The 25523-nt window shown below is 46.2% G+C and overlaps 2 protein-coding genes and 1 non-coding gene across 5 annotated transcripts in view; 1 reads left to right on the forward strand and 2 right to left on the reverse strand.

Annotated features, from left to right (window-relative positions):
- Window positions 1-897: 897 nt before the first annotated feature.
- On the reverse strand, window positions 898-8430 carry LOC114592607 (uncharacterized). The gene is made up of 3 exons (XM_077923358.1): window positions 8126-8430; window positions 5904-6124; window positions 898-3811 (listed from the first exon to the last, which is right to left on the reverse strand). The coding sequence occupies exon 3, from the start codon at window positions 3520-3522 to the stop codon at window positions 2344-2346; it is 1179 nt and encodes a 392-aa protein (XP_077779484.1). The 5' UTR covers window positions 3523-3811; window positions 5904-6124; window positions 8126-8430; the 3' UTR covers window positions 898-2343.
- Window positions 8431-9452: 1022 nt separating this feature from the next.
- LOC114592534 (uncharacterized) overlaps window positions 9453-25523 on the reverse strand; it is a 33726-nt gene continuing 17655 nt past the window's right edge. For 2 of the 3 annotated variants that reach the window (XM_077923112.1, XM_028720726.2), the window contains exons 2-5: window positions 18863-19057; window positions 18553-18679; window positions 15494-15571; window positions 9453-15124 (exon numbers count right to left, since the gene is read on the reverse strand). In XM_077923112.1, the coding sequence (XP_077779238.1) occupies window positions 12381-15124; window positions 15494-15571; window positions 18553-18679; window positions 18863-18937 (3024 nt within the window). In that variant the 5' untranslated portion in view covers window positions 18938-19057 and the 3' untranslated portion in view covers window positions 9453-12380. The remainder of the gene's footprint in view (window positions 15125-15493; window positions 15572-18552; window positions 18680-18862; window positions 19058-25523) is intronic. The other variant, XM_077923113.1, reaches the window with a different exon arrangement.
- Window positions 17081-17285, forward strand: LOC144327094 (small nucleolar RNA SNORA74). Its single transcript, XR_013392032.1, has one exon. It is a non-coding gene; the product is annotated as a small nucleolar RNA SNORA74 (small nucleolar RNA).

Consider the following 25523-nt stretch of genomic DNA (forward strand, 5'->3'; position numbering starts at 1 on the left):
GGAAAAACCAATGGTCTGGGGTTGCACCAACTCCTGGCGTGCCAATCTCTCTTTCTTCCACACATATCATTTCCTTTTCCTTTTTTTACAAATTTAAACAGATAAATGTATATTTTGTTATCAAAGTTATCATCGACTTCCCTCTCCCCCCCCCCCCCACCCATGGTTCATTTCAATAACTCTTTTCTACTACATAATCTGGGATGTGGGTGGCGCTGTGGTCTAGCTCCCGTTGCTCTGTCCCTGCTCCTGCCAACCTAGCAGTTCGAAAGCACGTCAAAGTGCAAGTAGATAAATGGGTACCGCTCCGGCAGGAAGGTAAACGGCGTTTCCCTGCGCTGCTCTGGTTCGCCAGAAGCGGCTTAGTCATGCTGGCCACATGACCCGGAAGCTGTACGCCGGCTCCCTTGGCCAATAAAGTGAGATGAGCACCACAACCCCAGAGTCGGCCACGACTGGACCTAACGGTCAGGGATCCCTTTACCCATTAGCTTTACTACATAATCTATTCCCCTCCCCCACATTCTCGTTTCCCCAGTTTTATATCAATTTTTTGTTAATTGCTCTTTAATTACTCCACTAGCCTGACCGTGTTGCATCAAGTTCAGGATCTGTGCGCTTGCCTGTTGATTTTATTGCATTGCATATGAGTGTGCAAGTATAGCTCAGGCGACCCAAAATAATCAAAGAGACGGAACAATTCCCCTATGAGGAAAGTTTGCAGCGTTTGGGGGCTTTTTAATTCAAAGCAGGTCAGTCCAACCCCTCAGACCAAGCGGGCCGCAAGAATACCTTGACACGGGACCCAGGGGCCACTCACCGAATTAGATTTAGGGGTGTGTGCTTATACTCCCCCCTCCATATCAGCACAGATAATATTTAGGGTTCACAGAAGACTTGCAGTTTCCTCGTTTTATTTAGCATGTTTCTTTACTTAAGCAAACGCAATTCAAGGTTACAAAGGAGAAAAATGTAAGTTTATCAAACTGATACAGAAAATGCCACCTAGCAAATTAGGACAAAAGAAAACAAATAATTCCCTAGGCGTAGGCCTGATTCTATCAACAAGAGAAGACAAGAGTTTGGTGCCCCAAAAGGTGGCAATATCTATACCCCGTCTCCCCTCTGAAGAGGAAATTTTTACAACACACATTCAAAATGGTTGGTCATCTTCACAATTGCCAGGGGGAAATATCTCTTTTAGACCAAAGGAAAGCTATCCGGTTTGTAGATCTGTACACATGAAAAGAAAGCAATCGTTCTATTATGAAGGCTACACATACAGCTGTTTTCATCGAAACGTCCTTTACTTTGATATTTGATGCTTAGAGTAAAAGTTGGCACTTGGTAGATCTGGATTTCTACCAGGTCACATAGTTCCTTTTCAGTCTAGACAGATATTAATTGGCACATTGGTCCTTTAATTTGCTGAGCGGTTTGTTATAAAGATTTTCTTGTTGACAACAGAGAGACGCTTTGAGGCTTGGCTTGTGTTAAGAAAGGCCAGGGGGTTGGAAGACACTGCTTCACACTTCTGTCAAGGGAGCTCCTGGGTTCTTCACCACCTCTCTGAACGCTGAACTGAATTACGCTGGAGAAAATGGGGTATTCTGGCTCTGTGGTCTAGGCCTGCTCCTTTTTCTTCGTGGAAGTGGAAGAACACAGGACATCCACAACAGCACAACAAACCACTGGTGGGTATAGGTGTTTGTGGGCGTTTAAATGGCCCTTTTGTGATTTGGAAAGGTATGAATGATTGATGGCATATCCGCAGATCAGGATAGTGATACGACTGCCCCGTAAACAAAGCAGAATGAATTACCAATGACACCAGATTTAGACTAACCACCATGCTTCAACTGCAGATGAATGCGGTATAATCTGAATAAGCAAGATGTCTGGAAGAGACGATAGGCTTAATAAGGCCTGGACAGAAGCTTTAACCACAGAGTGATCAATTCTGCTGTCTCTCTCCTTATATGAGAGATAGTAAGGGCCTCACTGTGACAGAACTTCCGCAGAAGTGGAAGGCTCCATAACGGTCAAACCAATCATGGAAAAAACTGGGCTCTCCCACCCGTTTATTACAATTTTTCAATAATACATATAGCAAAAATGTTAGTATGCATTTCTTATTCCGTAACTTTCTGTAATAAAACAAAATGAGACAAAAACAAAGGTGGGGGAGAGGAAAGAGCAAGACATAAAAGAAGCTAAGAATCTGCAAGTGCATGGAGCTATATAACAGGTGATTGGACTAGATGACCTTTGGGGGAGCCTTCCAACACTACAATTCTCTGATTCGAGGGAGAGAGGGACTTTCCATTCGTGGGTCAATACATTTCATTCTAATTCAAGTTGTTGCAAATTCCATGCTATTTCATATGGCTGATCCACTGTATGGGTTCTTTGATGTGAAGTAAGTTTGCAGCTTGTACTGAAGCTCTTTCCACACTCAGCGCATGCACAGGGTTTCTCTCCCATGTTGTTTTTCTGATGTAAAGTAAGACTCCTACGAGAATTAAAACTCTTTCCACACTCCAGACATTTGTATGGTTTCTCCCCTGTGTGGGTTTTTTCATGTGAACTGAAGTTTGCCTTTCGACTGAAGCTCTTTCCACACTCCAAACACGTGTGTGGTTTCTCTTCTGTGTGGATTCTCTGATGTTTAGTGAGTGCTCCATTGTCCACGAAACCCTTTCCACACTCCAGACATTTGTGCGGCTTCTCCCGTTTATGGATTCTCTGATGTGAAGTAAGGTGCCCAGTTTGACTGAAGCGCTTTCCACACTCCATGCATTGATATGGTTTTTCTCCTGTGTGAATTCTTTGATGTGAAGTTAAGCGTCCATTTTGACTGAAGCTCTTTCCACATTCGTGGCATTCATATGGTTTCTCCCCCGTGTGGGTTCTCTGATGTAAACGAAGGTGTCCACTCTGACTGAATCTCTTTCCACACTCTTTGCATTCATATGGTTTCTCCCCTGTGTGGGTTCTCTGATGTGAGGTTAGGAGGCCACTCTGACTGAACCTCTTTCCACATTCACGGCATTCGTATGGTTTCTCCCCCGTGTGGGTTCTCTGATGTAAAGTAAGGTGTCCACTCTGACTGAACCTCTTTCCGCACACTGTGCATATGTAGGGTTTTTCTCCCGTGTGGGTTCTTTCGTGTGAAATAAGGTTTCCAATGTAACTGAAACTCTTTCCACACTGCGTGCATTCATACGGCTTCTCCCCCGTGTGGGTTCTCTGATGTAAATTAAGGTGTCCACTCTGACTGAAGCTCTTTCCACACTCCGTGCATGTATACGGTTTGTCTCCCGTGTGGGTTCTTTCATGTGTACTAAGGTTTCCCATGAAACTGAAGCTCTTTCCACACTGCATGCATTCATGCGGCTTCTCTCCTGTGCGGGTTCTGCTATGAGCATAAGTCCACAAGCATCTATATGATTTCATCCCTGTGTCGGCTATTTGATGTTCAGTAAGTGCTCCCTTAGCAAGCTCTTGCTGCACTCCTTGCATCTCCCCTGATGTGGGCTCCGCAATATTTATTTAACTTTGGTTTATTTTAGAATATTCCCCCTCCCCACCCCAGGACCCTTTCCCTTGCTTATTGTCCCTTTGTCATATTCCACCGGGATCAAGATTTCGTGGATATCAACAACATGGAAGGATTTCTCTCTCTCTGTCTCTCTCTCTGGTTTCCTTTGTGCCTCAAATGTATCCTTGGATTTCTAGATGTCCTTTTTCTTCCTTCTTTTTGCTGACACCACATATGATTTCCTATAATTTTATTTGTCCTGCTTTTGGCCTGTTTGGGGAAATAAGAAATGAACATGAAAACCTGTTTGGTGTTCAAGCCTGCTACTCTTTATTCATCATCTCCAGAGTTCTCTCTCTTCCTTTTTCTATGCCCTGCTGAATAAATTGATTATGCTACTGTCTGAAGACAATAACATAAATTCATTTCTGGTCCCTCTTGATAATAAATAATAATAATAATAATAATTTATTTATTTATTTATTTATATCTCACCCTCCCCAGCCGAAGCCGGGCTCAGGGCAGCTAACAACAATAAAAATAATACAACATTCTAAAATCATTTCATTATAAAATTAATTCAAATCAAATTGATGGCAACCATTGGGCTAGAGTTCTGTGAAGATTGCCAAAGGAGGGAGTCAGGCTGTGCCCTGGCCAAAGGCTTGGCGGATACCTCTCTTCATCTCCCAAGCACATCTCTCGCTTTCACATGTGTGGGTTTATGAGGAAATTTTTATCGGGAGGAAGGTAAGGGAGTAAAACTCTGAAAGGGTAGAACAGACTCACTTCTTAGGAGAAAAGAGAAGATTGTTATCTAAATTTCAGTGTTTTTAGATCGGAATGTGTTTCATTCTGGGGGCATCGAATTTGACTTTCACAAGTGCCATCTGTGAACATCAGATTAGTGAGCCTCAAATTAGGCAGCCTCTTGAGATCACATGACTTTTTAGTTTAGGACTGCTCTTCTATGTTTTTAAGGTACTCCCTGCTTTTGTCTTAGAGCTGTCGACTTAGAAACTGTTTTATGTTCTTGGTTGCCTTGTGTTGCACACCTAATAATAATAATAATAATAATAATTTATTATTTATTATTTATACCTTGCCCATCTGGCTGAGTTTCCCCAGCCACTCTGGGCGGCTTCCAATCAAGTGTTAAAAACAATGCAGCATTAAATATTAAAAGCTTCCCTAAACAGGGCTGCCTTCAGATGTCTTTTAAAGATAAGATAGCTGCTTATTTCCTTCACATCTGAAGGGAGGGCGTTCCACAAGGGAGACGCCACTACTGAGAAGGCCTTCCGTCTGGTTCCCTGAACCTCACTTCTCGCAATGAGGGAACCGCCAGTAGATAAACTGAAGTTAAAAATGCATACCACAAATAAACAGACTCGTAATATATCTTATGGCCTTGTGCGTCCTGCACAAACATCTCTCCCCCGAAAATAAAGCAGGAGATGAGTTCAGATTTCAGCAACAAGGGCCGTTCTTCTTGAGAAAGCAAAACCATAACTGCTATTCATAACATTCACGAGACCACATAACATAAAAGACCTACATTGGCTCCCAGTACGTTTCCGAGCACAATTCAAAGTGTTGGTGCTAACCTTAAAGCCCCAAGTGACCTCGGTCGTGTATACCTGAAGGAGCGTCTCCACCCCCATCGTTCTGCCCGGACACTGAGGTCCAGCGCCGAGGGCCTTCTGGCAGTTCCCTCCCTGCAAGAAGTGAGGTTGCAGAGAACCAGGCAGAGGGCCTTCTCGGTAGTGGTGCCCGCCTTGTGGAAACACCCTCCCATCAGATGTCAAGGGAATAAACAACTATCTGACTTTTAGAAGACATCTGAAGGCAGCCCTGTACAGGGACGTTTTTAATGTTTGATGTTTTATTATACTTTTATATTTGTCGGAAGCCGCCCAGAGTGGCTGGGGAAACCCAGTCAGATGGGCGAGGTATATATAATAAATTATTATTATTACTACGGCTGCAACAGAAATCTCAACCACACTCACACCAAGGTTGCAGGTTCAATCCCCGTACGGGAGAGCTGCACGTTCTTGCATTGTAGGGGGTCAGACTGCATGATCCTCAGGGTCTCTTCCAACTGTACGTTTCTAAGATTCTAATTCACTGGATAACAAGTGTTGGGTTACTGTATATGGGGCTCTATGTGGGGCTGCCTTGGGAAAGTGCTCAGAAATGTCAGCTGGCTCAAAAGAACTGCAGTCAGATTGTTAGCCAGGGCTGTTTATGGCGAGCACAAGACTCCCTTGTTACAACAACTCCACCGGCTAGCAGTCTGCCTCCAGGCACAATTCAAAGCAAGCTATCTTAATGACTGTATTCCCTCCTAAGAACCTACCTGGGTTTTGAGATCTGCAGTGGAGGCCCTTTTTCTCTGTCCCGCTACCCTCCCAGGAACAGGGCCTTCTCAGTGGCTGCTCCCCCACTTCGGAAGAAGTCAGAGAAGCTCTCTCCTTGCTGTCTTTCCACCGGCAGGCGAAGACTTTCTTGTCCCAACGGGCTTTTGGAAACTGACTGCTTTTCGCTGTTCTTATTTTATCCATAAGCTGCCTTGGGTCTCTGTCAGGAGAAAAGGTGGGGTGAGAAAGGTTTAGCTGCCCCAACCACAACCTTAAACCAACCCTAGCTGTCATACTGGCCCACCTTACAAAACTCTTGTGAGACTGTACTTTGAACCCTCAGCCAATAGTTTCTACTTTCTACCTTCGCTGTATTCTTTTCCGGACCCGTAGTTTTAGGCATGCCTCCTGAGGCATGTAAAAGTCGGCATGTCTTTTTCATCTGCAATTCTGCTGACAATTTAACAGGATGCAAATTTTATTTAAGAAGTAGTGAGGCCTGCTCTGTGTGTGAATTTGTGTCAATGGTGTCTCCGAAACTTTTTGACACATTACTTGGGAAGACAGGCAAACTAATGCCAGTGTCCTGGAAGAAGCAAAGATCACCAATGTCGAAGCAATGATTCTTCAACATCAACTTCATTGGACTGGTCATGTTGTGCAGATGCCTGATTATCGTCTTCCAAAGCAACTACAGTGGTACCTCGGGTTAAGAACTTACTTCGTTCTGGAGGTTCATTCTTAATCTGAAACTGTTCTTAACCTGAGGTACCACTTTACCTAATGGGGCCTCCCACTGCCACTGTGCCACCGCCGTGCAATTTCTGTTCTCATCCTGAAGCAAAGTTCTTAACCCAAGGTACTATTTCTGGGTTAGCAGAGTCTGTAACCTAAAGTGTCTGTAACCTGAAGCGTCTGTAACCTGAGGTACCACTGTACTCTATTCCAAACTTAAAAATGGAAAGTGTAATGCTGGTGGTCAACAAAAGAGGTTTTAAGACTGTCTCAAGGCAATTTTTTTTTTAAAGTAGTATAAACACCAGCAATTGGGAAACACTTGCCTGTGAGCGCTCCAATTGGAGAACAGCCTTTACCAAAGGTGTCATGGGTTTTGAATATGAAAACAACACAGCTGAAAACAAAGCAACCAAATATCCAAAAGAAACTATACCACATATGATTAGCTTTGAATGCTTTCCTTAGCTTTTACTCTCCTTCCCCAGAGGCTTTTAAGCAGAGGTTGGATGGCCGTATGTCATGGAGGCTTTAGATGAGTTCCCTGCACTGCAGGGGGTTGGACTAGATGACTCGTGGGGTCCCTTCCAGTGTTTGTGCTGACCTTTAAAGCCCTAATCGGCCTCAGTCCAGTATACCTAAAGGAGCGTCTCCACCCCCATCATTCTGCCCAGATACTGAGGTCCAGCACTGAGGGCCTTCTGGTGGTTCCCTCGCTACGAGAAGCCAAGTTACAGGGAACCAGGCAGAGGGCCTTCTCGGTAGTGGCACCCTCCCTGTGGAACGCCCTCCCACCAGATGTCAAAGAGAACAACAATTACCAGACTTTTAGAAGACATCTGAAAGCAGCCTTTTTTAGGGAAGCTTTTGACGTGTAACAGACCACTGTATTTTAATACTCTGTTGGAAGACGCCCAGAGTGGCTGGGGAAACCCAGCCAGATGGGCGGGGTATAAATAACAAATTCTATTGCATTCTAATTCTATTCTAAGATTCTATGATTCCATAACATGAAAGAATCAGAGCCCCTCCAACTTTCCCCACCACGCCATATTCTCTGCATTGAGGGGGACCCCATAGGACTGTTGGAAGGCAACCAGCGCTCGCTGCAGCTGGATAAGCCTGGATTCTTTGAGGTGGGGGTCCCTCCGTCCCTCTTTTTTTGTGGGGAAGGGGAGGCAGGAGGAGTCCTGCTCCTGCTCCATCCATCCCACTCGGGCAAGGCTGTTTCCTCTGCATCCAGACGCTTGCTTCCACCCCCCACCCCGTACATCCCATGTCGTCTGAGCTCTGGGATTTGGGGGGGGGGGCTGGGGGGGTGGGCTTCAAAGGATTTCGTGCAACGGAGAAGCATGCAGCCGCCTGGCCTCCGCTTTGCAGCTCCTTTGCATGGATTAGCACCTCCCCACCCCACCCCGACCCTTCCTTTCCCATTCCAAAAAATAAAAAATAAAAATAGAATTATCCTCCCCTCTGCCCCTTTTACCTGTTTGACCTCTCCAGGCATCAGCCTCCTCCCCCATGACCGAGAAGACGAGTTCATTCCCTGCAAAAAAATGAAAAAGGGAGGGACTGTGACCCCCCCCACTCCTCCCCTTTGCAAAAAAACCTCCTGCCCCTCTAGGAATCCCAAAAATTCCTGGCCGGAAACCGCCTCTCGCCACTCAATCGCCTCTTTCCACGCATTTCAAGTGCGCAACTCGCAACTTCGGGTTCGTTTTCGAACGCAGAGAGAGAGAGAGAGAGAGAGAGAGAGAGAGAGAGCGAGCGAGCCGTAGAGCTATTGCCTTGTAGAGCAAACCCCATAAGACTCCTGCCAGCGTTCGAGTGGGAACCGGAAGTGATGGGGCGCACACATGCGCACGCAAACATCCACAGAGTGCTGGACGAAGGGCCGAAAAAGAGCTGAGATTTAAGGGGATTTTTGGGCCACGGTGTCGCCAGGAAGCCGTGGATCCGCGATTTTTGTGGTGCATGCTGTGCCCGTGGCTAATGGTGTTTGATCTGATGGTGACTTCGGGCTGATCTGGTGCAAAAATCATGAGGATCCGTGTTTTTTAACCATGTTTTTGCACCATTGCGGCCCCACGAAAACAGTGGGCGCATGATTTTTTTTATGCTGCCTACAAACTAAGACATGGTCTACAGGGATGCAGGTGGTGCTGTGGGCTAAACCACAGAGCCTAGGACTTGCCGATCACAAGGTCGGCGGTTTGAATCCCCGCGACAGGGTGAGCTCCCGTTGCTCGGTCCCTGCTCCTGCCAACCTAGCAGTTCAAAAGCACGTCAAAGTGCAAGTAGATAAATAGGTACCGCTCCGGCGGGAAGGTAAACAGTGTTTCCGTGCGCTGCTCTGGTTCGCCAGAAGCGGCTTAGTCATGCTGGCCACATGACCCGGAAGCTGTACGCCGGCTCCCTCGGCCAATAAAGCGAGATGAGTGCTGCAACCCCAGAGTCGGTCACGACTGGACCGAATGGTCAGGGGTCCCTTTACCTTTTACCACTCTCTCTCTCCAGTCATCCTCATCCTGTTTGGGGCCTTTCGGAAACCAGATGGGTATATTGGTTCAGATACCTCCTCTTATACCAAGCTCAAAGTGACCTTATCTCTGCAATTATTGCAGCTCCCAGATGAAATTCCCAGTATCATGGCTGGTGATGTGTTGTGTGACCCATTGCAGCTTATGCAGTCAGCTGATATAGACATCTAGGTGTTGGCTGAGGGGGTAAACTGGTCGACCGGAGACTCAGATAGCCATCTGAAGCAGAAATCATGTTTGGGGAAATTATTTTTTTAAAAATCACCAGCATAATAAAAGTGAATGCAATTCATTTTATTTAAGGTGCAATAATCTACCATTCTTTTAAAAATAACACTATACAACGCACTGATTAAATGGGAGAAAGAAGTTGTGAAACTAAATCTATGAAAGCATCTGGTAAAGTGGGCATTACCTGCAAGCAAAATGTAGCTCCAGGGATTAAAATTAACTATGAATTTTACCATAGCTAAGTACATGCATTCGCCCAGCTAAATTCCACCCCTCCTGTAATCTAATGCTTCTATATTCCCAGAGCGACATCTTAATTTAACAGAAGCTGCCAACAGAGAGGTTAATCCCAGGGAACAAGCTCCTCTGGTCTTGGAGGAAGGTTAGACCCAAGGTCAAACTGGTGTCCAGGAAGAAGAGTAGAAGAAGAGTTTGGATTTGATATCCCACTTTATCACTACCCGAAGGAGTCTCAAAGCAGCTAACATTCTCCTTTCCCTTCCTCCCCCACAACAAACACTCTGTGAGGTGAGTGGGGCTGAGAGACTTCAGAGAAGTGTGACCGGCCCAAGGTCACCCAGCAGCTGCATGTGGAGGAGTGGGGAAGCGAACCCGGTTCACCAGATTAGGAGACTACCGCTCTTAACCACTGCACCACACTGGCTCTCATCAAGGATAAACATTAAGGAGAAGGCAAGATACAAAATTAATACAATACTGAAGTCTGAACCACACTTCGGAATAAAGGAAAATGATTTATAATGAGCTGGAAAAACTGTCAAATATAACTTTTGTTTAATAATAATAATAATTTTTATTTAGACCCCACCCTCCCCAGGCAATACAGTGGTGCCTCGCAAGACGAAAAGAATCCGTTCCGCGAGTCTCTTCGTCTAGCGGTTTTTTCGTCTTGCGAAGCAACCCTATTAGCGGAGTAGCGCTATTAGCGGCTATTAAAGGCTTAGCGGCTTAGCTGCTAAAAGGCTATTAGCGGCTTAGCGGCTTAGAAAAAGGGGGGGGGAGCAAAAAAAAAATTGCAAGACTCGCAAGACGTTTTCGTCTTGCGAAGCAAGCCCATAGGGAAAATCGTCTTGCGAAGCAACTCAAAAACGGAAAACCCTTTCGTCTAGCGGGTTTTCCGTCTTGCGAGGCATTCGTCTTGCGGGGCACCACTGTACCGGGCTCAGGGTGGCTAACGACCAATAATAAAAACAAGTTGATTAAAATACAATTTTTTAAAAAAATTAAAATACAATATTAAAACATTAGGATGCAGCCTCTTCACAGGAGGAGAAAGGGAAAAGAAAGAGGGGGAGGGAATCAAACTGATTCTAAGCCAAAGGCCAGGAGGAACAACTCTGTCTTACAGGCCCTGTGGAAAGAAATCAGATCCTGCAGGGCCCTGGTCTCATGAGGCAGAGCGTTCCACCAGGCCGGAGCCAGTGTTGAGAAGGCCCTGGCTCTGGTTGAAGCCAATCTAACTTCCTTAGGGCCCGGGACCTCTAGAGTATTGCTATTTATGGACCTTGAGGCTCTCCGTGGGGCATACCAGGAGAGGCGGTCCCGTAGGTACGAGGGTCCTAGGCTTTAAAGGTCAAAAGCAGCACCTTAAATCTGACCCTGTACTCCACCGGAAGCCAGTGCAGCTGGGAAAGCACTGGGTGAATATGCTCCCATGGCAGAGACCCTGTGAGGAGCCTCGCTGCAGCATTCTGCACCCGTTTAAAAAAAACCCAGAAGCTTTTCTGTTAGGAATAACTGGTTTAGTGGTACCCAAAGAACAGAAAAAAATTGTTTATGTATGCTACTACGGCTGCTCAAATGATATATGCCCAGAGATGGAAAGAAGAAGCAGTTCCGACCACAGAGGATTGGCAACAAAAAATGATGGAGTATGCAGGAACTTGCTGGAAGAATAAGAAATCAAAAAAGAAGATGCTATAGTATAGAATTTATGGAATATCTGAAGGGTCATTGTAAACAACTTAAAATCATTGCCAGGACTGATATAAAAATGTGCAGTGAGAGAAAGTTAAATAGAATATAAAAGAAAAAGTTTGTAAAAAGGTTTGAATTGGATATGCAGTAGTAAAAGAGATAATATAAGTATCTGCAGAAAGGGAGGGGAGAGGGTCAATATTAAGATTTGGTGTTTTAAATTGATTATGTAATTTTTTTGTTAAAATATCTGTAAAACAATAGAATGAAAAATGAAATGAAAAAATAAAGGAGAAGATAAAAAAAAAATACTTATAACAACTAATTCATTGCCCAAGAAAAACCTCATTTTTTCTTTGGGCAACTCACGATGATCTGAGAGCTTTTTCAGGGTAGCCTCTGGTGGGCCAGAGCCAATGGACACGTCCATTGTCAGCCTTCCATCCCACTATGGGCATGGCGGCACGGCTTGGCCAAAGCATACTCTCTACGCAGCATCTGATGAAGGAGACTCTAGGCAATACATGTCCAGGTGCCCCAAAGTTCTTGTTTCTACACTAGTTTCATGCCTCCCTTGGTTCTTCCATGTACAGTAAGGTTTCCTGCTCCCATTGCAGCTCTTTTCCTATTCCATTCACTTAGAGGGTTTCTCCATGGCGTGGGTTTTGTGGTGTGATTTGAGACTTCCCATATCATGGTTCCTTCCACACTCATGAATTTCTCCCCAGCATGGGTTTTGGATAGAAGTTAAGGCTTCCACTATGTCTGAAACTCTTTTGATGTGCCATACATTTAAAGAGTTTCTCCCCGGTTGGATTGGTCGATGGGATCTGAGGCTTAGAGAGGTTCTTCCCACATGCCATGCATTTAAATGGCTTCTATCCTGTGTGGGTTCTTTGATGCTTAGTAAGGTCACCTCTCCCAGCTGAAGTTCTTTCCACACTCCATGTGTAAATGTGGCTCCCCAGTGTGGATTATTTGATGTAAAATAAGAGGGTAAGAACAACTGAACCTCTTTCAATACTCCATAAATTAATGCGAATTCTCCACTGTGTGGGTTCTTTGATGTAAAGTAAGATTACTCCTTTGACTGAAGCACTTTCCACACTCCATACATTTAAACGGTTTCTCCCCACTGTGGGTTCTTTGATGTAAAGTAAGATTACTCCTCTGACTGAAGCACTTTCCACACTCCATACATTTAAATGGTTTTTCCCCACTGTGGGTTCTTTGATGTAAAGTAAGATTACTCTTCTGACTGAAGCATTTCCCACACTCCTTACATGAAAATGGTTTTTCTCCTGTGTGGATTTTCTGGTGTAAAGTAAGTTTACTCCTCTGAGTGAAGCATTTTCCACACTCCATGCACTTAAATGGTTTGTCCCCTGTGTGGATTCTTTGATGTAAAGTGAGTTTACATCTCTGACTGAAGTTCTTTCCACATTCCATGCATTTAAAGGGTTTTTCTCCCGTGTGGATTCTTTGATGTAAAGCAAGTCTATTTCCCTGACTGAAGCTCTTTCCACACTCCATGCATTTAAAGGGTTTCTCCCCTGTGTGCATTCTTCGATGCACAGTAAGGTCACAAGTCCTACGAAAGTTCTTCCCACACTCCATGCATTTAAATGGTTTCTCCCCTGTGTGGATTCTTTGATGTGATTTGAGGCTTCCCCTATCACAGAAGTTCTTTCCACACTCCATGCATTTGTAGGGTGTCTCCCCTGTATGGGTTCTTTGATGCACAGTAAGGTCACTAGTCCTACGGAAGCTCTTTCCACACTCTCTGCATTGAAATGGTTTCTCCCCTGTGTGGATTCTTTGATGCACAGTAAGGGCACTACTCCTAGGGAACCTCTTGCCACATGTCATGCATTTAAATGGCTTCTCCCCAGTGTGGATTCTTTGATGTGATTTCAGGCTCCCCCTATCACAGAAGCTCTTTCCACACTCCATGCATTTATATGGTGTCTCTCCTCTATGGGTTCTTTGATGCAAAGTAAGATAGTAATTGCGACTGAAGCTCTTTCCACACTCCATACATTTAAATGGTTTCTCCCCTGTGTGGGTTCTTTGATGTGCAATAAGGCTTCTGCTCTGGCTAAAGGTCATTCCGCACTCCATACATTTCAGTAGTTTCTCACTGGTATGGATTCTGTCATGCACAGTAAGGTTATGCCTTGAACCAAAACTCTTTCCACACACCATACATCTGTGAGGTTTTGCTCCTGTATGGGTTATCTGATGTGAAGCAAGGTTTCCACTCTGACTAAAACTTTTTCCACACTCCATACATTTAAATGGTTTCTCCCCTGTGTGGGTTATTTGATGTGCAGTAAGTCTTCCCTTCTGGCTAAATCCCTTTCCACACTCCATACATTTAAATGGCTTCTCCCCAGTATGGGTTCTTCGATGTGTGATAAGGCTTCCTTTCTGGCAAAAGCTCTTTCCACACTCCATACATTTAAATGGTTTCTCCGCTGTGTGGGTAATTTGATGTGCAATAAGTCTTCCGCTCTGACTGAAACCCTTTCCACACTGCATGCATTTAAATGGTTTCTCCCCTGTGTGGGTTTGTTGATGGAATCTAAGGTTTCCACTTGTGCTGAAACTCTTTCCACACTCTATGCACACATATGGTTTGTTCCCTGTGTGTGTACTTTGATGTACATTAAGATACCCACTGCTACTGAAACACTTTCCACACTCCATACATTTAAATGGTTTCTCCCCGGTGTGCGTTCTTTGATGCTGAGTAAGGTCACCTTTCCCACAAAAGCTCTTTCCACACTCCATACATTTAAATGGTTTCTCCCCTGTGTGGATTCTTTGATGTGCAGTAAGGTTTCCACTCTGGGTAAAGCTCTTTCCACACTCGATACATGTGTAAGGTTTCTCTCCTGTATGGGTTCTTCGATGTGAATAAAGGTAACCTCTCCAACTAAAGCACTTTCCACACTCCTTGCATTTAAATGGTTTCTCCACTGTGTGCGTTGTGTAATGTAACTTAAGGCTTCCACCATGTCTGAAACTCTTTCCGCACACCATACATTTAAACGGTTTCTCCCCCGTGTGGGTTCTTTGATGTAAAGTAAGGGTATTCTTATGAGTGAAGTTCTTTCCACACTCCACGCAGTTAAACGGTTTCTCCCCTGTGTGGGTTCTTTGATGTAAAGTAAGGGTATTCTTATGAGTGAAGCTCTTCCCACACTCCTTGCATTTATATGGCTTCTTCCCTGTGTGGGTTTTTAGATGCTTAGTAAGGTTACTAATGCCACTGAAGTTCTTTCCACACTCTCTGCATTTAAATGGCTTCTCCCCTGTGTGCGTTGTTTGATGCTGAGTTAGAGTTCCACTGCGACTGAAGCTCTTTCCACACTCTAGGCATTTGAACGGTTTCTCCCCTGTGTGAGTTCTTTGATGTTGAGTAAGAGTTTTACTATGACTGAAGCTCTTTCCACACTTCAAACATTTCAGTGGTTTCTCTCCTGTGTGGATGTTGTAACGTACATTAAATTGAGTTGGGTGACTATATAGTTTGCTGCGTTCTGGACATGCTTTCCCAGTGTTTCCTGTGTGATCTTCCTGTGAACTCAGGGGTACATGGACATCGATGTCCTCAGTAGCCAAGGATTTAATTCCCCCACTCTTCAACATGTTTCCTACATGCTTTGGGGGTGCTCCTTGATCTACAAAAGTCTCTTTCCATGCTTCTTGCTCTACATTTTCTGATGACACCATGGATGGCTCCTTGTTATTCTCCATGTTTTGCCCGTTACCTTTTCGGAGGGGAAGGAGAAAAAGAAAAGGTCATTCAAATTGCAAGGTAGAAGCAGACACTTTGAATCAGGCCCATTTCTCTGCTACTCTGATTTTACCATTTTCAAGCATCTCCCCCTTCTCCTTTCCATGCCCAGCTGAATCTGAGGTTATCAAGGGATATGTGTCATGTAGTGAGGGGGGCACAGTCCCAAGGACTAGCTGGAGAAGCTCTGGGGCCCACATTTGTCCTTGTGGGTTATTCCAAGAGCCCTACATGGGCCAAGTAGATGCGGACAGGAACCCAGAAGCAAGACATAAAGGCAACAAACCTCTCCTTCCTCTCTTTCCAGAAGAAAAAGAACCCCAGGACACAACTAAGTACCTACCTGCTGAGGTCGCCCCTTCTTTGAGATCCTGGAGAAATGGATCGTGTCCTTCTTCCCAACAGGAACGGAGGTCTGATTCTTTCAAGGAAAGAGACAATGTTAGACACCTGTGGTCACAAAATATCCAGCCATTTCTAATCGATCCGTATCCACGAGTTCAAAGCCAAGGAAAGGGATTATGCATTGAGATGCTATAAATATGCACCACATGACTAGGAGGGGCCTGTGTGGTCCCTGCTATTACAAAGTGTGGGTTTATAATGTATTATGTATTTACCCAGTAACATTATGCCCGTAGTGAGAGATTTTTCTTTCTTGGGCTCCATGATCACTGCAGATGGTGACAGCAGCCACGAAATTAAAAGACGCCTGCTTCTTGGGAGAAGGGCAATGACAGGCCTAGACAGCATCTTGAGAAGTAGAGACGTCACCTTGCTAACAAAGGTCCATATAGTTAAAGCTATGGTTTTCCCAGTAGTGATGTATGGAAGTGAGAGCTGGACCATAAAGAAGGCTGAGCGCCCAAGAATGGATGCTTTTGAATTATGGTGCTGGAGAAGACTCTTGAGAGTCCCATGGACTGCAAGAAGATCAAACGCATCCATTCTTAAGGAAATCAGCCCTGAGTGCTCACTGGAAGGACAGATCGTGAAGCTGAGGCTCCAATACTTTGGCCACCTCATGAGAAGAGAAGACTCGCTGGAGAAGACACTGATGCTGGGAAAGATGGAGGGCACAAGGAGAAGGGGGCGACAGAGGACGAGATGGTTGGATAGTGTTTTCGAGGTTACCAGCATGAGTTTGACCAAACTGCGGGAGGTGGTGGAGGACAGAGGTGCCTGGCGTGCTCTGGTCCATGGGGTCACGAAGAGTCGGACACGACTAAACAACAACAACAACAACAATTATGCCCATAAGAAGTTCACACGCACAAGAAGAATAAAGGAAGACTGGTTAATTACTTGAAATGCAAGTATAAATGGTTGATACCAGGGAAATGCAACATGGTTTGATTTCAGAAGAGAAAACTTCCCCCAAATGAGGAGGCTGGTAAAAAGGAAGTTGGTAAATCATTCCACTTGATTTTATACTGTAGATCAGGAAAGGTACCAGGACAGCAAAGAGGACACTGGGACGGTTAATCAGCAGAGACAGAGAAGCAGCGAGAGACTAGAAGGTTTCCTTCGAAAAACTGAAACCTTGTCCAAATTAAGAGAACAAAAAGGAACACAAACTCTGGCAAGAAAAGGTGCTAGCAGACAGAAAGGGATGCTAGAAAAGACACTGAGGAACGCATTGCTAGAATCATACCAAGGCCAACGACAAGAAGTGATTTAAATATGATTTAAGTTATTTAAATATCACTAGCAGGAAACTGTCTAGGGAGGCAGCTGGAAACTTGGGTGGCAAGAGAGTCAAAGGAGTTGTGAGGAAGGAAAAGGAGATTGCAGAGAAGCCAAACAAATTATATCACAACAGAGGAAATAGGGCAAATTCCAGGACCTGAATTAACCTTTACAGGAGACAAAGTCTAGAGAAGTAAGGCGGATAGTGAGATATGAAGTTCTGGGCCTAATAAAATAAAACTCAAGGGGTGGTCAGCTGTCTTTGTCATGGCCATGTCTGTGGCAGTGTTGCACTGCTGGAAGATAAAGGTACTGCCCATTTTAGCTGTCTGTCAACACCTCTGTTCTGGAGGCAGCTGAAACCAGCATGGGGCCAATATTGTGCTTCTTCGAGAGTGTTCTGAGCAGTTAATACCCTGCTCAGTGCTAGACAAGAAGCTTACGCACATGGCCAACATGCAACGGCTTGGAATTTCTGTGGCGGATTCATTTACCATGTATTATTCTCTCCTGGACCTTGCTATCTGATTTTTCATCAGAGCACCTGATCAGCTCAGAGATTAATGGGGCTCCTTAGATTTCTCTGAGCAACACTTCAAAATAGTCAAATGAATGTATCAATCATATTTTTTTATAAAACAATAATAAATTTAATAATAATAAATTTTTATTTATACCCCGTCCTCTCCGGCTGGGCTCAGGGTGGCCAACACCAAAGATGAATTGCAATAAAATGTAATAGAAAAAACAAAAACAAACAACAACAACCAAACAATTAAAATACAGCTTAAAATGCAGCCTCATTTTAGTTGTTGTTGTTGTTTAGTTGTGTCCGACTCTTCGTGACCCCATGGACCAGAGCACGCCAGGCACCTCTGTCTTCCACTGCCTCCCGCAGTTTGGTCAAACTCATTTTACTAGTTAGCCCATAAATCAAGACCATAAAGGGAGGAAACATCAGATATTCACCCGAGCCGGCTATCCATGCTGGTCCTACAGGGGACAGCAAAAAAGCCAAGGGAAAATTTATATACGAAATCCCATATAAGGGGTCAGAGTGAGTCTAAGCCGAAGGCCAGGCAGAACAGCTCCGTTTTGCAGGCCCTGCAGAAAGATGTCAAACCCCACAGGGCCCTAGTCTCTTGTGACAGAGTGTTCCACCACATCGGGGCCAATGCTGAAAAGGCCCTGGCCCTAGTTGAGAGCAATCTACACTCAAATGTAATTTAAAATGATGTTTTAAAAAATAAAAACAAATAAATAAAAAAGATTGCTAGATCCAGTGGGCATCCATTCCAAGAGTTGACGAAGAACTTAAATTGCTGATCTTGTATCAAAAAATGTAACTTGTGCCTTCATCAGCTTCCGTACCCGACAACCAGGATAGCTCGGTTGGTTAGAGAATGGAGCTGATAACGGCAAGCTTGCAGGTTCGATCCCTGAACGGGACAGCTGCGTATTCCTGCATTGAGGAGTTGGACCAGTCAAGAGGCGGGGGGAAAGTTGCTCTTGTGCTCATATCCTGCTTGCGGGTTTCCCACAGGCCTCTGTTGGGCGCTATGAAAACAGGAAGCAGGCCAAATGGACCACTGCACTGGCCTGATCCAACAGGCTATTCTTATGTTCTTCCTACACTGCATGATTAAATGGCACAAAGAGCAAATTCACGCCTCCAACGTCTAACAGTCAAGAGGAATAAAAATGTGTCCTTACCTAGAGAGGCCACCATCTCATAATTCTCCTCCATGACTTCCTTGTGCAGAGCTCTTTGGCCTGGATCCAGCAGAGCCCACTCCTCCTCCGTGAAAAACACAGCCACCTCCTCAAAGGTCAAGAGGGCCTGGAAGAAGAAGAAGAAGAAGAAGAAGAAGAAGAAGAAGAAGAAGAAGAAGAAGAAGAAGAAGAAGAAGTAGAAGACAGAGCTTCTCTTAGATCCCCATCATCCCCACTCAACACAGAGGGAAGCTGGGTTGTCCCATCTGTGCCTCTTCCCTCCTCCCTGCTCCCGTTGCTCTTTCCCTACCTGAGGAAGCTGCCTGGCTCCTCTTTCCACTCCACCTCTGAGAAGAGACTGTTCAGAGGGGGTCTCGGAGGCCATTGCACTGGCTGTAGGCGATTTGGAGGAGGCGTAAACTGGGCCACTTCTGGGACTCTCTCAGCAGTTGTCACGATGTACTTCAAAGCAGGGAGCAACTCTTAAGTGGTGCCATTGCAGGGTCTGCAGGAGAGAGAAACAGGGAACATGTCATCCTGTGTACAGGAGGTTTATAGGATTATAAGCTGTCTCAGCCTTTAGGGGACATTCAGCATATGTTCATCCAGATACACAAGTTAGTAAAGTTTTAGGATCAAATTCAAAAACACATAAAGAAAGGTTATTCTTAATTATTATTATTAATAATACTCTGCCCATCTGGCTGGGTTTCCCCAGCCACTCTGGGCAGCTTACAACACATAAAAACGGTAAAACATTAGACATTAAAAATTTCCCTAAACAGGGCTGCGTTCAGATGTCTTCTAAAAGTCAGATACAGTCATATCTCATGTTACGTTTGCTTCATGTTATGTTCTTTCAGGTTACGTCCCGCGGTGACCCGGAAGTACCAGAAAGGGATACTTCTGGGTTTCGCTGCTCGCGCATGTGCAGAAGCGCAAAATCGCGCTTAAGCGCCAAATCACAAGCCACGCGTGCTGCAGGTTGCGCTTTTTTCATGTTGCGAACGGGCCTCCGGAACACATCCCGTTCGCAACCAGAGGCACCACTGTAGTTGTTAATTCCTTTGACATCCGATGGGAGGGCATTCCACAGGGCGGGTGCCACTACCAAGAAGGCCCTCTGCATGGTTCCGTGCAACCTCACTTCTCGCAGTTAAGGGAACCAGCAGAAGGCCCTTGGAGCTGGACCTCAGTGTCCGGGCTGAATGATGGGGGTGGAGATGCTCCTTCAGGCCTACAGGGCCGTTTAGGGCTTTAAAGGTCAGCACCAACACTTTGAATTGTGCTCGGAAACGTATTGGGAGCCAATGTAGGTCTTTCAAGACCGGTGTTATATGGTCCTAGCGACCACTCCCAGTCACCAGTCTAACTGCTACATTCTAGATTAGTTGTGGTTTCCAAGCCACCTTCAAAAGTAGCCCCATGTAGAGTGCATTTCATTAGTCTAAGCGGAAGATAACCAGGGCATGCACCACTCTGTGGACACAGTCTGCGGGAAGGAAGGGTCTCAGCCTGCATACCAGATGGAGATGGTAGATAACTGCCCTGGACACAGATTTTGACCTGCACCTCCATGGACAGCTGTGAGCCAAAATTGCTCCCAGACTGCACACCTGGTCCTTCAGAGGCACGGTTACCCCCCTTAAGACCAGGGATTTCCCCACACCTGCCCACCCACAAACAGTACATCAGTCTTGTCAGGATTCAACCTCAATCTTAGCCGCCATCCATCCTCCAACCTCTTCCAGACACTCATATACAGTGGTACCTCGCAAGACGAATGCCTCGCAAGACGGAAAACTCTCAAGACGAAAGGGTTTTTTGTTTTTTGAGTTGCTTCGCAAGACGATTTTCCCTATGGGCTTGCTTCGCAAGACGGAAACGTCTTGCAAGTTTGTTTCCTTTTTCTTAAAACCGTTAACACAGTTGCGACGACTTCGAGGAGCAACTCATAGCACACGGTGTGGTAGCCTTTTTTGAGGTTTTTGAAGACTTTGGTGATTTTTGAAGCTTTTCCAAAACTTTTCCGAAACCGTGCTTCGCAAGACAAAAAAATCGCAAGACGAAAAAACTCGCGGAACGAATTAATTTCGTCTTGCGAGGCACCACTGTATCTATAGACCTCGCTTTTCGTTTCCTTCAAACAGCTATCTGGCAAACCATTTTCTGACCTTTGAAAACATTTTTAATAAAGAAAAAAGCAACCTCGTAAATTATTGCCCATCTCTGGTTGGAAGAAAACTGGTATTTGGAGAGAATCAGGTTGCAGAAGCTCCATACAAGCTGGTGTGTGAGGTGGGTGGCTTGAGAGCACTCTCAGGACTAACCAGGACTAGGGGAAGGAGATACAAAATTTGGTGATATTGGCACCCTAGGCCAAAATCCAGCCTTCAAGTCCTCTCCATCCAGCACTCAGGAATCTCCCCAAGCCAAACACCCTCTCCATCACTGCCCTGAGTCCTTGCTGACAGAATTTACGTGGCCGGAAAGGATCCTTTGAATGGTACCTGCTTCAGGTTACAGACTCCGCTAACCCAGAAATAGTACCTCAGGTTAAGAACTTTGCCTCAGGATGAGAACAGAAATTGTGCTCCGGCGGCGCAACAGCAGCAGGAGGCCCCATTAGCTAAAGTGGTGCTTCAGGTTAAGAACATACCTCCAGAACGAATTAAGTACTTAACCTGAGGTACCACTGTACCTACTGGACAAAGCTCAGTCACATCCCTAACTCCACCCACTTTTGTCTTTGGCCCCGCCCACAAATGGAAGTGGCCCCTGGAAGGCTGCTAAGGGAGCGAATGTGGCCCTCTGGCTGAAGAACGCTCCCCTCTCCTGTTCCAACCACTACATTTTACTCTGCTTATCATCCTGGCCAACCTCACAGGGTTGTTGTGTGAGCACTGTCCAAGTGGTGGGCTTTGGAACCCCTTTAACGCTAAGAGGTTTTTCCCTGTTACAGATAGGTAGCCGTGTTGGTCTGCCATAGTCAAAACAAAAAAATTCCTTCCAGTAGCACCTTAAAGTCCAACTAAGTTAGTTCTTGGTATGAGCTTTCGTGTGCATGCACACTTCTTCAGATACACTGAAACAGAAGTTGCCAGATCCTTCTATGATTGCAACTCATTACCAAACTTAAAACCATGGAGAGACCTGGTCTTAACAAAGACATTGGATTCTTATCTCATTATACATGACAAAGCCGTTTTTCACCCTCTCACCCCTTGCTTTTTCCTGTAAGAGACCCATTGCAGTCGTTAAGAGTCGTCAACAGGCTCATCACAGCTATCTGCCAATCACCCATCTCCCACCACCCTTCTGAGTAATACCCCTCCCCACCTTCTCACTATATAGAAGGATCTGGCAACTTCTGTTTCAGTGTATCTGAAGAAGTGTGCATGCACACGAAAGCTCATACCAAGAACTAACTTAGTTGGTCTTTAAGGTGCTACTGGAAGGAGGTTTTTCCCTGTCAACCTGGATGTTTTCAAGGCGGACAAGAATGAGGCTGGCAGCCCCAGCAGAGAAAGACCCTCAGCATCCCTGAGCTGAGCCAATCCTGCAAGAGAGTCCAGATCCCCCCCCCACACACACACACATGGAGGCTTTGATCTCCCCCTCCAACAAACTCCCAAGAGGGTATCTGGAGAATATCCCCTTTTCGGAAAGAAAAAGCATCAAAACCTGGTGGTGGTGGGTGGGGATGCATGTTATTCCCCTAGTGAGCTGGACACGGGGCATTTATTTGATTCATCCAGCCTTGAGACTATTTAGAAGGCTTTTAAGTCCCTAAACCATTTCATATCTCTGCATCAAATGCCAAGGACCAAATGCAGGTCTCAGAATCCATTCCTCTGTTCAAACATGGGTTAAGACAGACAGATAGAGCAGTGTTTCCCAACCGGTGTTCCGTGGCACACTAGTGTGCCGCGAGACGTTGCCTGGTGTGCCGTGGGAGGGAGGCGGGCGAGTCGGGCGGCGAGAGGCGGGGCGGCGGCGGCGAGGATCCGCGTCGAGCCGGGGGCGGCTCCGCGGTGATGGTGCCGAGGTTTCTCTCTCTCTTTTTTTTTTTTTTGCATCGTACATTTTTATTGAGATTATACAAAAAGAAAAGAAAAAACACAAATAAAAAAAGAGAGAAGGTAACAATAAGAATACATGTAAGCACTCAAAATCCAACCTGAATATATCTTATAATACATTAGTATAAAGAGTATACTTTATTTACATAAATTGTTGTTTCCCTTCTCTCAAATATACAAAAAAAAAACCGGTTTACCAAATATTCCTAACAAATCATATTATACTCGACTCTCTCAAACCTGAGACTCCCCTCCACCCTTTTGGTAAGTATCAAAAATATTCCATACTCACGTACTTATTTTTCCACTGATCAAATTTAATCGCTAGTAAATTTTTCCTATCCCCGCCAGTGCTTTATAGATTTGTTCCTATATAGTTCCAATATTTACTCCAATTTTTCTGAAATTTCTGTTCATCTTGATCTCGAATTTTAACTGTTAACCTATCCAACTCGGCATAATTTATCATTTTGGCCTGCCAATCACCTAAACTGGGCAAGTTTTCCACTTTCCAATTTTGCGCCAACACAACTCTTGCTGCGGTGGTGGCATAAAGAAATATGGTCTTATCTTCTTTTTTAATTTCTTTGCCCGTCAGTCCCAACAAAAAGGCTTCAGGCCTTTTGGGAAAAGTATATTTAAATATTTTTTTAAGCTCATTATATATTATTTCCCAAAAGCCTTTCACCTTGTTGCACCGCCACCACATGTGATAAAGATCCCCCTCCACCTCACCACATTTCCAGCATTTGTTGTTCTGTAACCTATACATTTTGGCCAACTTCACCGGTGTAAGATACCATCTATATACCATCTTCCAAATATTCTCTCTCAATGCCGTGCAAGCCGTGAATTTTATGGTACTATTCCACAGTTCCGACCACCTTACAAAATCAATATTATACCCAAAGTCGATAGCCCATTTGATCATTGCCTCCTTGACCTCCTCATCTTTTGTTTGCCACTCCAATAAGATCTCATATATTCTAGACAATGTTTTGTTCTTACTATCTATCACCTCTACGTTAAACTTTGATTTTTTATCTTCAAAGCCTAAACTCTTTTTGTCTTCTCTCTCCATTCTCCCCTCACACACACACACACACACACACACAGAGGAAATAACACAGGATCAGCTGACAGGACCCGGCCAATGGGGCGGCGGCGGGGCAGCGCGCACAAAAGGGAGGAGCGCGAAACGGCGGCGGCGCAGGGCGGGAGGGCGGCGCATTGCGCGTGCTCAAACCCGCCCTCCGAGGCGCAGAGGGGAGCTGGGCAAGCGCCTTCTTCAACCACGCGCTCGTTTAAAAGTTTCTCTTTCAAAAAGGAAACGTGTGTTTCTTCCACCCCATTGGCTGCGACTCCACCCACTCCGTCCTCCTCCCCCTCGCCCGCCCGCGGCGCCTCGCTCCTCAGCCTCCGCCATGTACCGCTCGCTCCGCTCCCTCCAGCGCCTGAGTTGCGCCAGGGGCGCCGCCGTCCACGCGCGCCAGAGGGGCCCGCCGACCTGCAGCCGCCACCCGCAGCCACGGAGGATGGTGAGCTGCGCCTCCCCCCCCCGCTGCGCGCGCAATGGAGGGAGGGAGGGAGGGGCAAGGGCGTCAGAGGTGACCTTTGCCGGCCTCTTGCGGGACAGGCGCCTCCTGCGCGGCTGAGGGGCCCCTTCCCGCCTTTGTGGGCCTGACGCGGCCTCAGGGTTCCCTCCCTCTCTCCACATATATAAATTGGCTTTTATTATTAGCGCTTTCGCATTCCTTTTTCTCCCTCCCAGGAGCTCCGGTGGGGGGGGGGCGGGCGGGGCTCCCCGCCATTTACCCCCCACAACAACCCTGTGAGGGAGGCCGGGCTGAGAGGATTCCAACCCGCGTCCGCCCCCGCTGCTTCCTTCAAGTGGCGTCCTGGGCGAGGACAACATTTGACGGCCCCTCCCTCAAATATCCCTCATTTTTGCAATAATTCATTTTGGTACAGCTGCTTTTTCCAACGGATCTGTTCAGTGTTGTTATTTGCGCCCCTCTGCCGCCAGCAGCGTCCCAAATCCAGCGCTGCTCCCCTCCTTAGGATGCCAAGCACTCTGAATTGGGAAGTGGCCCCCTTGGGAAGAGGGAGGCTTGCCTCCAAGTAAAGATGAATATGAAAGTACCTTGTTTTTAAGGGCCTGCGGTGGTGATGGCTGTTTAACATCCAAGGCTCACAACACAAAAACACAAAACTACATTACATGGGACAGTGGTACCTCGGGTAACTGAGGCTTCAGGTTACAGACTCCACTAACCCAGAAATATTACCTTGGGTTAAGAACTTTGCTTCAGGATGAGAACAGAAATCGTGCTCCAGCATTCAATTTTTTTTATAATAATCTAAAAAAGTTAACTACAGCTTTGAAACTTCCCAGGAGAGGCCGCCCAGCGCGGGGCTCTCGCCGTCTGCCTGCCTGGCTGCCTGCGAGCTCGGCGGGCAGCGCCTCTGTCCGCAGCGCCCGCCTCGCGGCTCTCATTCCCTGCCCCTGCCAAAGCTCACCCAGCCAAGCCACGCTCTCCTTCCTGCCTCGCTTTGCTGCCTCCTCCCCCCCCACCCCCAAAGCTTGGAGGTTCCCCGGCGCCGGCCCGCAGGTTTGACCCCCTTCTCACACCTGTTCGCGCTCCTTGCACGGAATGGGGCGGATGGGGAGGAACGGGGCTCGCCGCTGCCTCCGCTCACCCTCCCCCCCTCCGCCGGCGGTCCCGCGATTCTTGGCTTTTTGGCGGTTGGCACAGAAGGAAGGCAAGGGGGGGAGAATTGAAACTTACACTTTCGTGCGTCCCTCCCGGCGTGACGCTGCGCGCTGACGTCACGGGGCTGTGGTGTGCCTCGAGATTTTTTTCATGAAACAAGTGTGCCTTTGCCCAA

Source organism: Podarcis muralis, chromosome 2 (genome assembly GCF_964188315.1).
Source record: "Podarcis muralis chromosome 2, rPodMur119.hap1.1, whole genome shotgun sequence".
Classification (NCBI taxonomy): Eukaryota; Metazoa; Chordata; class Lepidosauria; order Squamata; family Lacertidae; genus Podarcis; species Podarcis muralis.

What these genes read in the sequence shown, in the direction of transcription:
- LOC114592607 (XM_077923358.1), bottom strand. Translation starts at nt 3,522, where the DNA reads ATGCAAGGAGTGCAGCAAGAGCTTGCTAAGGGAGCACTTACTGAACAT.